A 14,889-nucleotide genomic window follows, 5' to 3' on the forward strand; every position below is an offset into this window, starting at 1 on the left:
GTACAGGTATAAGAACCCAGGGAAAATTTTGAGCAAGGTTCCTCCCTGGAGGCACCCAGCTCGAGCTGATATATGGGTACCATTAAATTTTTGCTGCTTTAACTAAATGTCCCTCTTTGAATGAGTTCTGGATGCCTGGGAAGACCCATTCTGCTAGGGGAAACAATGGAATACCCTAACAGAAAACCAGTTAGACACACTAAAACACTTTGTAAAAGCTTGATATGCAAAAGAAAAGAAAACACTAGGACTTGCCTCACAGGGGGAGTTCCTCAAAGGAGCTGGAAATGCAGTGCTGGTCATTGCAGTGTTTGCCGTTGCTGGTGCTTTGCTGGTGTCAAAGATCAGCCCACAACCTGGATAAAAGAGCAGGAAGAATGTCAAACTGCAGCACTCACCTCTTCTGGTTCTGGGGCTCGTGAAACCTTCCTAAAGTCTATGTAAGCTGGCTCCTACTACAGCAGGATGCCAGACAGCAGAAAGCTTTTTTCAATTCATTAGGGATGCAGTTTCACCTACCAATTTGGCATACTCAGGAAACATATTTAAGCAGTCTGACTACTTTCCTCTTACAGCTATTTTCTGTTCCTCCATGACTTCAAATTCATATTCCTTGCAAGTGCGAATAAGAAAAAGAATCTTTTATAAACAAAGAGTAACTTGGAAACAAATATATTTAGCTTGGTCAAAACAAAACAAAACAATGTCAAAATAACAGCAGTGTACTATTAATTCAGCTTGAGGTCCCTTTACTCCTTTAATCATTTATTGTAACCAGAGGAACTGGGGTGTTTTTACCAGGATGGACAGCTAAACTCCACCACAACTATAAAGGCTCATGGGCTGAGATAAGGATAATTTAATTAAAGGGAAAAGAAAGAGAAGAAATAAGCAAAGGCCACACATGAGCAAAGAGAGAGAAAATTATTGTCTGCTTCCCATCAGCGAGTGATGTTTGGCTATGTCTTGGGAAGCAGGGCCTCAATATGCATAGAGGTGGTTTGGGAGGACAGATTTTTTCATAACAAGAGCTCTCCCTTCTCCTTCCCCTTTCACAGCTTTTATTGCTGAGTGTGACATATGGAATATCCCTTTGGAGAATTTAAGGACAGCTGCCCTGGTGATGTTCCCTCCCCACGTCTTGCCCACCCCCAGTCTATGAGCTTTGGGGGGGGTTGGAGAGAGTCTTGATGCTGTGCCAGCATTGCTCAGCAATAGACAAAACATTGGTGTGATATTAACGCTGTTCTAGCTACAAGTGCAGACCACAACAGTACATAGGCTGCTGTGAGGAAAGCTAACTCCATCCCAGTCAGACCCAGCACAGGAACAGGGGCAGTAGTAACACTACAGTTCTTCCGTGGCAGCTCGGGATGGAGAGGTGTTTATTTGCACTACTTCAGCTCTACCCTCCAGCTCAGGAAGGCGCCACTGCTTAGAGCCTGGTTATTTGGGCTTACACTGAAAATGCCTCTACAGCACAGACAGATCACAAATCAGCAGCACTTTATTGCAATCTCCCCACAGCTACCTCTTTCTGGCACTTTACTTCCTTGTTTACCTATGCATCAATCTCTTTGTGGTCTGCAATACTGTGGGCTGAGCCATCAGGTGGCATAAATCAGAATAGCTGCATGTAGCCTACACCAGTTCACATAAAAGCAGAGAATCTCACTCTTCATGTTTAACTCTGGATCTAACTTTGGAAATCGATGCTGGGATTATACACCATTAACTCTGCTGTTATTACGGTATCCCTTTAGATCCTCTGTGCCTGAGCAATAAATGCCTTCTATGATTTACATTATTGCATTAGGAAAAACTTATCCTGGCAGGCAGTCTGTTTGTCAAAACTCAACCACAGCAGTAGTTCAATGACCAAGGCATAAACCTTCAATGGCTGTATGAGATCGATTAAAAATGAACTCTTGGAATTTGGGTAGTGGAAGCAAATACACAGTAGTTACACATAGAACTGGAACTCAAGGGACAACAGAGCAAAGAGGAGGAAAATTTAGAAGTCTGTGTGAGGGGAAAAAGAAGCAGAACATAGAAATGGAAGAAGTAAATCAGAAAGAAAAAAAAAAAAAACATAAACATACAAGCAGATCAATATGGTAGGGGGGCACAAAGATGAATACCTCATGGGAAGTTTTTTAGAAAGGGTCAGGACTACTCTCTCTGGTGTCAGTCTTGGAAACCTGAGGTACCAGTCTGTACCCTCAAGATAAGAAGTGAGCAGGATAGTCTTTTGCTCAAAGCACTTGTAGTAGAAAGGTGTTTCTTGTTTCACTGGAGGCTGAATACATAATCACACAGGAAAATGTGACTCGTGTTTTATTCCATCTCCCTGCTGTTTGCTTATCTTTTTTTTTTAATTTTTTTTTTTTTTCTGCTATCCATTCTCTGCACTTGCTATTTACTTTCACATACCTTCTATTGAAGGAAAACGATCATAGTCTGGACTTCCAATTCGCCATGGAGAAGCACGGGATGCTGATGAGCTGTGTATCCAGCCACAGTCCCCTTCTTCAAATGAACAGTAAAAGCCAGGGGGAAGATTTTCTGAAAGAAGGAGAGACACACACATACAGAAGAACCCAGATGAGCCGTGGATGAGATATCTGAGCACACAGAGAAGCTGACAATTCTGACAGGGTTGTCCAGGGACATGCAGGCAACCCTACAGCTACTCAATCCTTCTTTGTGGAGTCACACTTGTGCCTTACTGTAGGGAAGATGGTGGTGAGGGAAGCAACCCCTAGAATAAGTGACTTCCCCCAAATTTTGACAAACCCAAGGAGGAGGACATATTTTGGTAAACCTGTGGGGTCTCCTAAATACCTGGGCTCTACAGCCAGGGAAATTTTGGACAATGATATTTCCTAACGTGTTTCCTTTCCATGTCTCTAGCTATCTCTAAGTCAGTCCAGCTCAGCATTGTGGCTTCTCCTCTTTGTGAACGCTGCCTTTAATGGAGTAAAGCACTAAATCCTTTTGTGCTTCATTTTTTGTACCTGTGGATCTGTTTGGTGAGATGAATGGATGAAAAGAGAACAGTTTATTTTAAGTAATACTTTCAGGATTTGAAGCCCACTCATTCTGTCACTGGCTTGGGATTTCAGGCAAGTTTCCAGCTCCATACAATAAAGACACATTATCTTTTTGCCTTTAAATTAACTGGTTTTAAAATAATAGTCATCTCATGCAAAGCAACACAACTTCACGCCTTCTCCATCTCCTTTTCTGTGCACATCCCAAGTTCTTCTTACAAAATGTGCAAAGCGCTACTCCTTTTGCCCTGAGATGTAGACTTACATTGCCACAGGTGAACATGCTCACAACTCACCCATTTCCTTGAAAACTTGTGAAATCATTTTTCTCATCATCCTTAATAAACATGCATAGCCTCTACTGCTGTCAGGTTCTACCTTTCCATTTCTGTTCTTCCACATGAGGCCAGATTGTGACCTTATTAAGTAATTTTAGCAGAAAATGAACCTTGTAAAACACCACGTAAAACCACTACCACTATAACATGATTTTCACTTTCAGTGAATAAATAATGATCTATAATACAAAATCTGCACCCAGGGTGAAGCTGACAACTCTGCCACATACCAGAGAGCTTCCCAGTGGTAAAAAGTGCATAAACTGTCTTTTATGGGGAAAAAGGTAGAGTACAAAAGTAGCCTGGGAGAAAAAGATACAGTTTAAATACAGAGTTTTGTTATGCATTAAAGATGCTAGAAGAGAAGCAAAGAAGAGTGATCATCCCTTATGTCCTGCTATATAGACTAACCAGTCCTTGAACCTGGCAGCACAAAGCCCCTGAACATACATACTCAGTGGGGGTGGTCTTTCCTCCAGTAAGCAAAAGAAAACTGCTCTGATGACTAGAACTAGCTGTAAAAGAGCTGATGATATTCTTGACTTCTCACAGCTTCTACACCATTATGTACTCAGCTCTGTGCTAGCTACCAGTGTAACCCATATTCATTTTCTCCATCTCTATTCTCCTCAACTTCCCCGAAAAATGTCTTTGTTGGTTTTTATTTTTTCTTGAAAGGAAAGAAAATGGGACCAGAAATCTGTTTGAAATTGCAAGATAAAAATGAAATTTCATGTGCGAACACATTATAAAACCATATATACAGGAAATTAGTTTTTCCTTTCAACTGCTTGTCAAAGTCAGAGTAAAAATTTCTTGACTTACAAAGAGTTGGTTAGACTACAAACTCCTAAGTTTGGCCAGGTTATACCAGCAATTTCATTAGCTTCCCTATGAGAAGAGGAGGTTCCTGAACTCAGATTTTTTCATGATTATGAAGACATCTTCAGAGGAAAGAATTCTATCTATAAAGTCTGTGCCAGACAATAAGGCACCAGTGCCCAGACCCCAGATAATTCACGATGTTTACATCTCATCAGAACTCTCCGACTGAGGTTGCAGCTCAATTAAATAACTGCTCACAGGGCTTCAGCTCTGATTTATGCATAGAATCATGGAATGATTTGGGTTGGAAAGGACCTTTCAGATCATCTAGTTCTACCTTCCCTCCCAGCTCCCCCCAAATGGCAGGGACACCTTCCACTAGACCAGGTTGATCAAAGCCCTATCCAACCTGTCCTTGAACACTTCCAGGGAGAGGGCATCCACTGCTTCTCCAGGCAACCTGGTCCAGTGCCTCGCCACACTTCACAGTAGATATCTAATCTAAACCTGCCATTTTTTAGTTTAAGACCATAAAGCCCTTTTTCTGTCACTATGGTCCCTGAAGAAGAGTCCCTTCCCATGTTTCCTGTGGGTCCACTTTAGGTACAGGTATGCAACTATTGTCTCCCCGGAACCTTCTCTTCTCTTGTCTAAGCAACACCATCTCTCACAACCTGCCCTCACTGGAGATGGCTCCAGCCCTCTGATCATCTTCATGGCCCTCCTCTGGACCTGCTCTAACAAGTCCATGTTTTTCTTATGCTGGCGGCCCCAGAGTTGGATGCAGTACTCAAGGTGGGGTCTCATAGGAATGGAGTAGAAGGGGGAGAATCAACTCCCTTGACCTTTCTGCACTTCTTTTGATGCAGCCCAGGATATGAATGGTTTCTGGGCTGCAAGCACACATCTGAACAGGAAACTCCTTGGTCTACCCTGAGAAAAGACCTGGGGAACACACCTGCATTGTCTAGACATGGAATATTTGATTTTCTACGAGCCTGAATAAACAACTCACTTCACAGAGGTGACTGAGACAAATGACACCTATTGATTATTAGTAAGGTCAAATTTGAACCTGGAACTTGACATAGAGGTGAGAGCCATGTTTTACTGCTTTATTTTCCACAGTCATGCAAATCTGTTATGTAAAGATCAGAACCTGTACTTGAGTTGAGGGGTTTTCGAATCTTCCCTTTAAAATATCTCCAAATTCATTCAGCCTAGTCTTTAGATGTAGAGCTGTTAAGCTGAGAGTTGCTTCCCTGTGTTTTACCACTCTGCAGAACTTGATTATATTTCATTGTGCAGCCTGAGGCTGAGATCCAGAGAAAATGACAAATTATAATGTGCCCTGAATTCCTACTGAAACAGCTTGGCTTGGTGTCCAGCTGAATTCATTTCATGGTCCTATGTTATCTGGGATGATGTAAACAAATCAGAGCAGCAGGAGGAGTCATCTAAGTAGTAATCCTTGCCTGGAGGCCAGAAAAAGCTCGCTGTAGATGAACAAGTAAGGACATAAATAAGAACCTATTACTTTCCCAGAAAATTTGATTCCTCCTCCACAAATTAATCTTTTATGAATTTTCAGATGCCTTGAACACTGCTCTGTCTTGGAGGCCGGTCACTAGTGGCGTCCCCCAGGGCTCAGTACTGCGGCCAGTTCTCTTCAGTATCTTTCTCAATGATCTGGACGAGGGGATCAAGTGCACTATCAGCAAGTTTGCAGATGACACCAAGTTAGGCGCAAATGTTGATCTGCTTGAGGGCCAGAGGGATCTGGATAGGCTGGACCGATGGTCCAAGACCAACTGTATGAGGTTCAACAAGGCCAAGTGCACTTGGGCTACAACAACCTCATGAACTGCTACAGGAAGAGGGTCTGGAGAGCTGCCTGGCGGAAATGGCCTTGGGGGTATTGGCCAATATCCAGCTGAATATGAGCCAGCAGTGTGCTCAGGTGGCCAAGAAGGCCAACAGCGTCCTGGCTTGTATCAGAAATAGTGTGGCCAGCAGGAATAGGGAAGTGATTGCCCACCTGTACTCTGCTCTGATGAGGCCGCACCTTGAATAATGTGTTCAGTTTTGGGCCGCTCACTACAAGAATGACATCGAGGTGCTGGAGCATGTCCAGAGAAGGGCAATGAATCTGGTGAAGGGTCTGGAGAACAAGTCTTATGAGGAGCGGCTGAGGGAACTGGGGTTATTTAGCCTAGAGAAAAGCAGGCTAAGGGGAGACCTTATCGTGCAGTACAAATACCTTAAAGGAGGTTATAGTGAGGCAGGGATCAAACTCTTCTCCCAAGCAAGAAGTGATAAGATGAGGGGAAAAGTCCTCAGATTGTGCAAGGGGAGGTTTAGATTGGATATTAGTTGAAATTTCTTTACTGAAAGAGTTGTGCAGCATTAGAACAGGCTGCTCAGGGAAGTAGTCGAGTCACCATCCCTGGAGGTCTTCAAGAAATGTGTAGATGTAGAACTTAATAGCATGGTGTAGTGGTGGACTTGTTAGTACTAGGTTAAAGGTTGGGCTAGATGATCTTAGAGGTCTTTTCCAACCTGAATGGTTCTATGATTCTATGATCTTACTTTATATACATACAGCATCTATGATTCCATCTGTTACTACTTCACAAAGAGCACTTTGGCTAGCACTTTTTCGTTAACATGTACTCCTCAATTTTCTGAATGCTTATGCTTCAAATTCACATTAGCATAAACACTGCACTGATGAGGGAAAGCTAATCTTACCGTATTATAAAATCAATTAAAGCAGGAGTCAGAAGTTATATCTACTGAAACCTGTCATGCTGGATATTATCACCAGTGTCAGAAACTTCAAAAGCTTTAGAACTCATTAAGAGTAAGATGCTGTTTGTGGATTTGGGACAGAGTTTAGAGTAATCCAATCACACTGAAGCACTATAAGAATGCAAGTCTCTGCTTTTCTTTGAGTGAGAATGTACAGAGAAGCTGTAGGGTGTTAAACTTGTTCTTAACCAAGTATTTTCAAGACTTCAGAATGATTTTAAAAGAATGATTTTTTTAAAGTTAAAAACTTTAACTCAGATTTTCCATCCTTTAATAGCAAGAAAAATTAGCAACTGGAGTATTTTATGATGCAGATGGAGAAGGTTCTCTATTGTCTGCCTCGACTCAAAACCAGGTGTAAATGAACAGGTACTATAGTTTAAAATTCAGGGTGAAATTCCAGACATGTGTTATAAAGGATATAAATGTAAAAGACTACTCATCTGTGTATAGACCTTTACCAAATGTAAAGATGTAAAATGTAGGAGAAAATCGCAGAAGGCAAAAAGATCACCTACTCAAACAATTTAAAGAAGCACATGAATCTTAAACGTGAGCTTGTTTTCAGTGACTGCCTCTGTGCTAGCAAAGTTGTCTGACAAATTCTACCAGAAATGAAGTATAGAAAGGGAAAATACAATTCAACACAGTATACAAAGACTTTTCCTTTAATGCTGGAAGGCATTGCTAAATTCAGAACTGCCAGTAGTTAAAATTCATTGCTAGAGGTGCAGGTTTTGATCAAGAAAGGAACAAAAGAATTTGTGTATGCATGACAGGAACCTTAAGAGAGCACTGCAATGCAACAGGTTGCTACACTTCATTTTGCTTGCAGGGAGAATCTGCTGGGCTGCAACTACCTCTAGGACGTAAATGAATCAACTGTTTTTTGCATGGAAAGTAAACTGGCTCCTGTAGAATTAATTATCCTTTCTTTTTTTTTTTTGGTCACTTGCTCATGTTATCACAAATTCAAACTTTATAGTTTCCTATTCTAGCTGCCATCTGTTTCTTGACAGATGTGTGTGCACTCCTCTGACTATACAGAGTTGAAGCTTGAGTCACTGCTAATATGAATCAGATAGTAGTCCTTCCTATCTTACCTGTTAACGTGATTCCATTTTGTTTAACATTCTTAAATATTTGTTGAGGCAAAGAGTGAAAATTGAAGTGATTATGAGATTCATCTGAAAGGTGGAGCACAGTATTTTCAATTTATCTTCCAGGTAACATTCAAAAAATGTGGAAGAGCAACACCAGGAGAGAATGAGTAACCCTTTTTCAAACTGCATGTTCCAGACCACACTGTCTTGGAAACTTTCAATGGAAACCAGAAATATGTGTCCAAATTCACTTAGAGAGAAAACAGGATCAATTCTGGGTTTGTCATGTCCTGGGTGAATCCTGTAAGCTGTGGGTCTCCAGATAATAAATATACTATCATCACTTCAATTTAGTAATATTCATATTAATATATCCATAACTTTCATACATGCTTTGCCTGATTAAACAATATTTTCCCAGGCTGATTTTTTTTGGTGGAAAACAAAACCTGAGCAGAAAGTATGATAGTTTTAGACTAGAGACTAGTTAAAGAATGCTTTTTTTTACTTTTTTTTTTTTCAGTAAAACTTTTACTTTTGCCTAGACTTGCTGCCCTGCAGCAAAAGATTCTTGAACCAAAAGCAAAGATATTGTTACCTAAAAAGAGAAGTACCAAACTACTGAAACAAATTCTCCTCTTTGGTAGTGCAGACCTGTATCAATAAGTATTAATAAAGAATGGAACTTTTCATCTGTCTTGTACCATACCATGCATACTACATACATGATTCTCTGCTCCACTAGGAAAAAATGTTTGTTTGTTTGTTTTTTTGCAGTAAGTTGTGATTCATAATCAGGAATTTACTAGTAAAGACATAAGACCACCACTATCTGAAATCTTAATGTGTGTTTGCAAAGTATGCTCCTGCAAAGTAACTTCCAGTGTGGTGCTTCTATCAGTCTGTAAACTTTTGAAATCTGACCACAGATCAACACAGTTCGGCATCTATTTCTACATCTGTGTCTTTGAAGCTGTCTTTTTCTCCTGTGAGAATAATTGATTATGACTCAAACAGCAACATTTTTTTCTCCAGGGGTCACCCCTGTCTAATTTTACATTCTCTACAAAGACTAATTGGTTGCATGCAGAATGAGCACCATGACTTTGCATTGGCTATTGGGAAATAAAGAGATGTTAACAAACAACAGGCTTTAGGAGATATTTTTCAGCTAAGAAACAAATAAAAATCAAGTGAGGGGAAAGAGAAAGGGAAAGGGAAAGGGAGAGGGAAAGGGAGAGAAGCATCTAAACAGCTAAAAGACTGGAAGGAAAAACAAGAAAACATCTTTTTTTGAAAAACAAACTACATTCTTTTTTTACATGACCTTTAGTTAATGGTTATTTTAAAAGCTCTCCCCTCAGTTGCAAGCATGGCTACATCTTTTTCTGACAGCTCTTTTGTGTACACAGAAGTGCTTGGGAAAACCCTTTCCCTTCCCTGCTTTATACATCTGAATCACTTCTTGTCATACTTGCAAAAAGCTGGTGGTAACATGCATGTTGCTCAGAACTAAAATGGCAAGTGAAATGCTGAAAGATGACATATGCTTTGTGCTGGGTTGCCATGCAGATGTAACTGACTTCTAAAACATTATTTTTCTGTTTTGTGAAAGCAGCTTTATGCCAATGATATTCAACACAGCAAAGAGGCAGAGAAAGCAGCCACAAAACCGAGTAGGTTTTATGTGGCTAAGCAGACATATCCACAACCCAAGCACTTGCAAGCTAAGGGCAAGCCTGTATTTTTGTTTCTTGCAGTGGAAGATGGTGCCTTTTGGGTCTTTTGGCTGAGGGAAAAAGTTTCATTGCCAGTACCTGTGGTTTAAAACAAGCCATGTGGTCTTCTTCTCAAGCTGGGGAGTGACATTCTGCTAAACAGGTGGTTAAGTATCTTCTGCTTTTAACCTTCTCTATATTTTCAGTAAATACTTTGCCAACATAGCTGTAAGCGCTATACTGCTTCATGCCAATAGCTATGGATGAATGCTGCATACATGGCTAAAAGGCAACCAAATAAACCCACGTGGACAGCTTATCTGAAAGCAGGACTGGTCACCCTACCACCTGGCTCACTATGGGATACAGCCTAGCAGCTAATGGCAAAAGCAGAGCCAGACTCTTTATTCGTGAATACTGATAAGACAACAGCCACAGGTGCATCCAGTGTTTGAAAATAATAGGCAAGCATGTTTCATGAGGCCTGACCTACCCTATGATGGCATTTAGTTTGCATCTGTGACTAGTACAACTCTACCTTGGAGCTCTACTGTTCCCACTAGCATGGACAGCATTACCCTCGCAAGGCAGAACCGTTTATAGCAGCTAGACAGGACTGTATATCCAGACGTATACCTGATCCATCTTAAATAATGGTAAATAATATGTCTCTGCACTTCTAATGAAATGACAATGCATTCAACATAATCATTAGCATAATTGACTAAGTATTTTAAATTAAAATGTAGAAAATAGGAATACCATTATGAAGTCTGAATATGAAGATGATCAAGAGACTGGGGCACCTCTCCTGTGAGTAAAGGCTGAGAAAGCTGAGCCTGTTCAGCTTGGAGAGGAGGAGGCTCAGGGGGATTTTATCAATGCCTATAAATACCTGAAGGGAGGGTGCAAAGAAGATGGAGCTAGGCTCCTTTTAGTGGTTCCCAGTGACAGGGCAAGAGGTAGTGGGCACAAACTGGAACATAGAAAGGGTCTGTCAAAGCATCAGGAAGCACTTCTTTATTGTGCAGGTGACAGAGCACCGGCACAGGTTGCTTAGAGAGGCTGTGATGTCTCCCTCATTGGAGATGTTCAAAAGCCATCTGAATATGGTCCCGGGCAACCTGCTGTGGGTGTCTCTGCTTGAGCAAGGGGGGTTGGATCAAATGATCTCCTGAGGACACTTCCAACCTTGACCATTCTGTGATTCTTTGATTCTTTTTTAGATCTATGCTGTAAAGTTCTTAGGCAAAACAGTTTTGATACCAGTAATATGAAGCATTATTGGTTCTAAGCAGCTGCAGGACAGCAGTGATGACACTGTTTCTGTGATTAACTACACAGCTAAAAAACCACCACTCCTCAATATCTGTAGACTGACAAAAGGAAATGCAGTGGAGGTAGAACACATAAAGGTACAGAAAAAAGAGACAAGGCATTTTCAAGATGGTTAATGGATGGTCCTAAAGTATCTAATTTAAGCAGCACATTTACAGAAATATTTAGGCATAGAGAACTTTTTCAGAAAATGCAGATTGCTATTTAGCTTCTGATTTATGTTATTCAGTTACTGGCTGCTGAAGAGAGAATCGAAAACAAGAGTAATTACAAAGACAGGAGTAGGAGCTGGTCACAGACAACCTCCTGCCTCTACTCATTTTTCTTACCTTGGAAGTTTTCTTCTTTCTCTTCCTTCTGCCACATGCTGATTAAGGGTGCTACATTTTGGTTAAGGGCACTAACAAGCTATACGTTTCGTTACTCTATAAGGCATGTAGCTATTTAAGCTATTCTTTCTTTCAATTTTTGATCAGGATTTTGTTAGATGAAGCACTGAGAGCAACTTAAGAACCTGTTGCAGAACTAATGAAGGCAAACAGAAACATACTGAATGGTCCATTCTAGGCAGACGTTCAGAGAAAGTGCATGTGTTGTGGAGGACACTGGTCTTTTGATAGCACCAAATTAGTTCATTACTACTGAAGTCTCAGGCATTAAAACTCAAAACTATCTGTGCTTTTGGAAGCAGATGTTCAGCTTCTCTCAGAAGGAAAAAGGACACGTCCTGAGGATCTGGATTTACTCACTGCACATATCTCCCTCATCTTCTCCCTCAAGGCAGTCTCTGATGAAGTCACATGCCTGGCCCAGCCTGATCGATGTACCATTCCAGCAGATGAAAGAACCCTCCAGAGCCATTTTTGATACAGAAGCAGATCCTAGAGAAAAAGAAAACAAAAGCCATTTCAGGTTACTGAATTGCCTTTCTCCAAGCCAATAGGCCATAGGATCCTGGATAACACTGAACAGGAGAAAGACCTTGTGAAACCCCCTTAGTCCACTAATTACTTGATAAAGTAATTATTTTATTTTTGTTCAACATGTTTGTTTTGTGCCAAATACCTAACAGCCCACCTAATGCAGAACTTAAGTTCTTCATGCATGTCTGTCATTGTTACTTGGAAGGCAGGTCTGAACCTTGTAAAGAGGGTTGAAATCCTACAGCCTGCTCTATGATACTTCTCAAGAATGACATGATATGCATGATCCCCTCCCCATGAATCTGGGAGTCCTGCAGCAGTCTACATCTACCAGGATACAAAAATCACTCATTCATTTTCCCTATGTCAAGTAGCAAAAGGCAGCTAACAATGTTGTGGAAAGTAGCCAACTCTTGTGACATGTCACCGAACATGTGTACCATCCATTCACAATCAGCCAGTACCATCTATTCAGAAATGATTCTGAGTACTAAGGACCCTTAGTGTGCTAGGGATCCTTACCACAGTCCTTCTTTAGAGGCACTCCTTTCCCTTGTCACTTGAGTAGTCAGAGATCATCCAGCCTGATGAGCATAATTTTCCTTATCATGGGACTTCTCTCAACCTGAATCCTTTGACTGTGTCTGAGATACACACATAACAAGGACTGATTTGGCTATTTAATTTAATTTTAATTTATTTTTTAAATCCATGCTCCAGATCAGTCACCTGCAGGAGGTATGAGTTAGTTAAGACCAACCTACAGTCAGTATGTAAGGAGGAGGCCAAGCTTGCTAAGTGCAAGAGCCCCCTCCACAATAATCTGGATGTAGAAAGAAACCTTCCTCATGGTCTGCACAGATATGTTTCCACTTCATCACTCCTAGAAGGCAAGTCTAGAAGTACAAAGAGGTCTGTGCTGTGAATTCCCCACTGCAAAAACTCCTGCCCTGTCTCTTATTGAATGGGTAAGTGCTAAAGATTAAACCAAAGCCTCTGGGCAGAGTGAGCCATTGTTTGCCTAGCTCATCCATGCTTGCTAAACAGTGCAGCTACATCATGTTCTCTGGTACAGCAGGGAGCTGGGAATCATCGGTGATTCAATTAGATGTGCACTTGATAGTTTTATTTATATTGCCTGCCAAAACTAAAAATTAATGAAGCATGGAGGAAAACAACCACTACTTCTCTTCAAGCTTGTTTTATGGTACAAATCAATTCAGGAGTGGGGGGAATACATGTCAAATTTTTTTTAATAAAAGACCCTGGCTCCTGAAAAGGGTGATCTTCGTTATTGTCAGCTCAATTCTTTTGACTGCCTTGGAGCAATTCTGTCTTGCTGCATGCAAACTGCACGGTGCCCTTGTATTTCAGTCAGGGTCAAAGCATGAGTACAGAGGAGAGTTTCACAGAAAAAAAATAGGCCAAGTAACTCAACCCAGTTGGTTGCTGACAATTTCTGCAGGCCCCTTGGTAAAGGTTTAAGGCAGTGTAGAAGATATCCTCCTTGCCCTTGCAGTGCTCCTTGCAAAAATGCTCTCTTAAAAGACACTGCCTTTCCTCTTCACTTGCCTCAAACCAGTCCCAGTGTGCAAATGAGAAGTGACTCCAGTAACTCAGTAAGTGATCCCTTCTCCTTGGGGTATGCAATGAAACTGTGGTGTACTGTGTTCCCAGTACACACCTAAGTACCACCCAGGATAAGAGTCAAGACCCAGAATGATTCCATTAGGTTAGAAATATTGTGACATTCTTAAAAATGTTGAAGTCCTAGTCAAATTTAGAAGTATTTTTGCTTCTCTGAATTTTTGCCACATATTTGCCAAATACGCTTTCGAAGGAATTCCCACATTTATTACCAGCTCTCATATCGCACTTGGTTTACCTGCAACCTTTTCAGTAATCTCTGTGGTTTAGCCCAGCAGCTGCTGTGTTTGAAGATCATATGCAGATGTTCAGAGGAGGGTCTTGTAGGCAATGGAGTTGTTCTGTTTATTCAATTAATTACAACTTTGTAAAGACACTTGGTTTTCCAAGCACAAGACTGCATTAACTCTAATTTTAATGGAACTGAGGTATTCAAGAGCACCTACTGTCTTCCCAGGTGTCTTTTGTGCATCCCAAAAGCATAAATCCCCTGAAATAAACTCACTGTGGTAATAAAAGCCATCAGTTGCAGCTAGACATTAGGTGATTACAGGAGATTGTCCTTCAAAAGAAACAGCAGGTTTGCATGCTCATTCATTTTTGTGGAGATGGCACTTGAATTAGCTCAGATTTACATTAGATGCACATATTCATACATGCTCTCTGTATAGGTTAGAGAACACAAATAGCAAAGCAGCAGCTGAAGGAAAGACTGGGGTCTGTGACAGTGCATGAATGTCTCTGTCTTCTGTTTGCTTGCTTACTGTATGCACAAAGGCAAAATGAATCGGAAAAAAAGAGAAGATAAACTAATAAGTCAAATACCTAATCAAAAAAATCCAAATACAAACGACCCTTTTAATGGGCCACTTGATGCAGATGTTTGCAACCAAGCTCAAGGAAACTTAATCTTCAATTAAAATATTTTGTAACAAAAACAGACCTTTTATCTGACTTTTCATTTCCCAACCCTTACCACTCCTGGCCAGCTGAGCCAGAATGACCTGGATCACTAAGTTAAGTGGTCTAGACTCATACACAGAAGATGTGCAAGGAAAGGAAAATGAATTGCATCAAATAAGTATCAAAGTAAAAATTGTGGGAGACATCCTTTATATTTACAGCAGTGTTTA

At 40.9% G+C, this 14,889-nt stretch overlaps 1 protein-coding gene across 1 annotated transcript in view; it reads right to left on the reverse strand.

Annotated features, from left to right (window-relative positions):
• ALK (ALK receptor tyrosine kinase) overlaps window positions 1–14,889 on the reverse strand; it is a gene marked incomplete at both ends in the record, with an annotated part of 285,765 nt that overhangs the window by 60,058 nt on the left and 210,818 nt on the right. Inside the window, 3 exons of the mRNA XM_084285117.1 lie at window positions 256–356; window positions 2,434–2,565; window positions 11,936–12,067. Of these exons, the coding sequence (XP_084141243.1) occupies window positions 256–356; window positions 2,434–2,565; window positions 11,936–12,067 (365 nt within the window). The remainder of the gene's footprint in view (window positions 1–255; window positions 357–2,433; window positions 2,566–11,935; window positions 12,068–14,889) is intronic.

The sequence above is a fragment of the Netta rufina genome (genome assembly GCF_964035555.1).
Source record: "Netta rufina genome assembly, chromosome: 3".
Taxonomy (NCBI): Eukaryota; Metazoa; Chordata; class Aves; order Anseriformes; family Anatidae; genus Netta; species Netta rufina.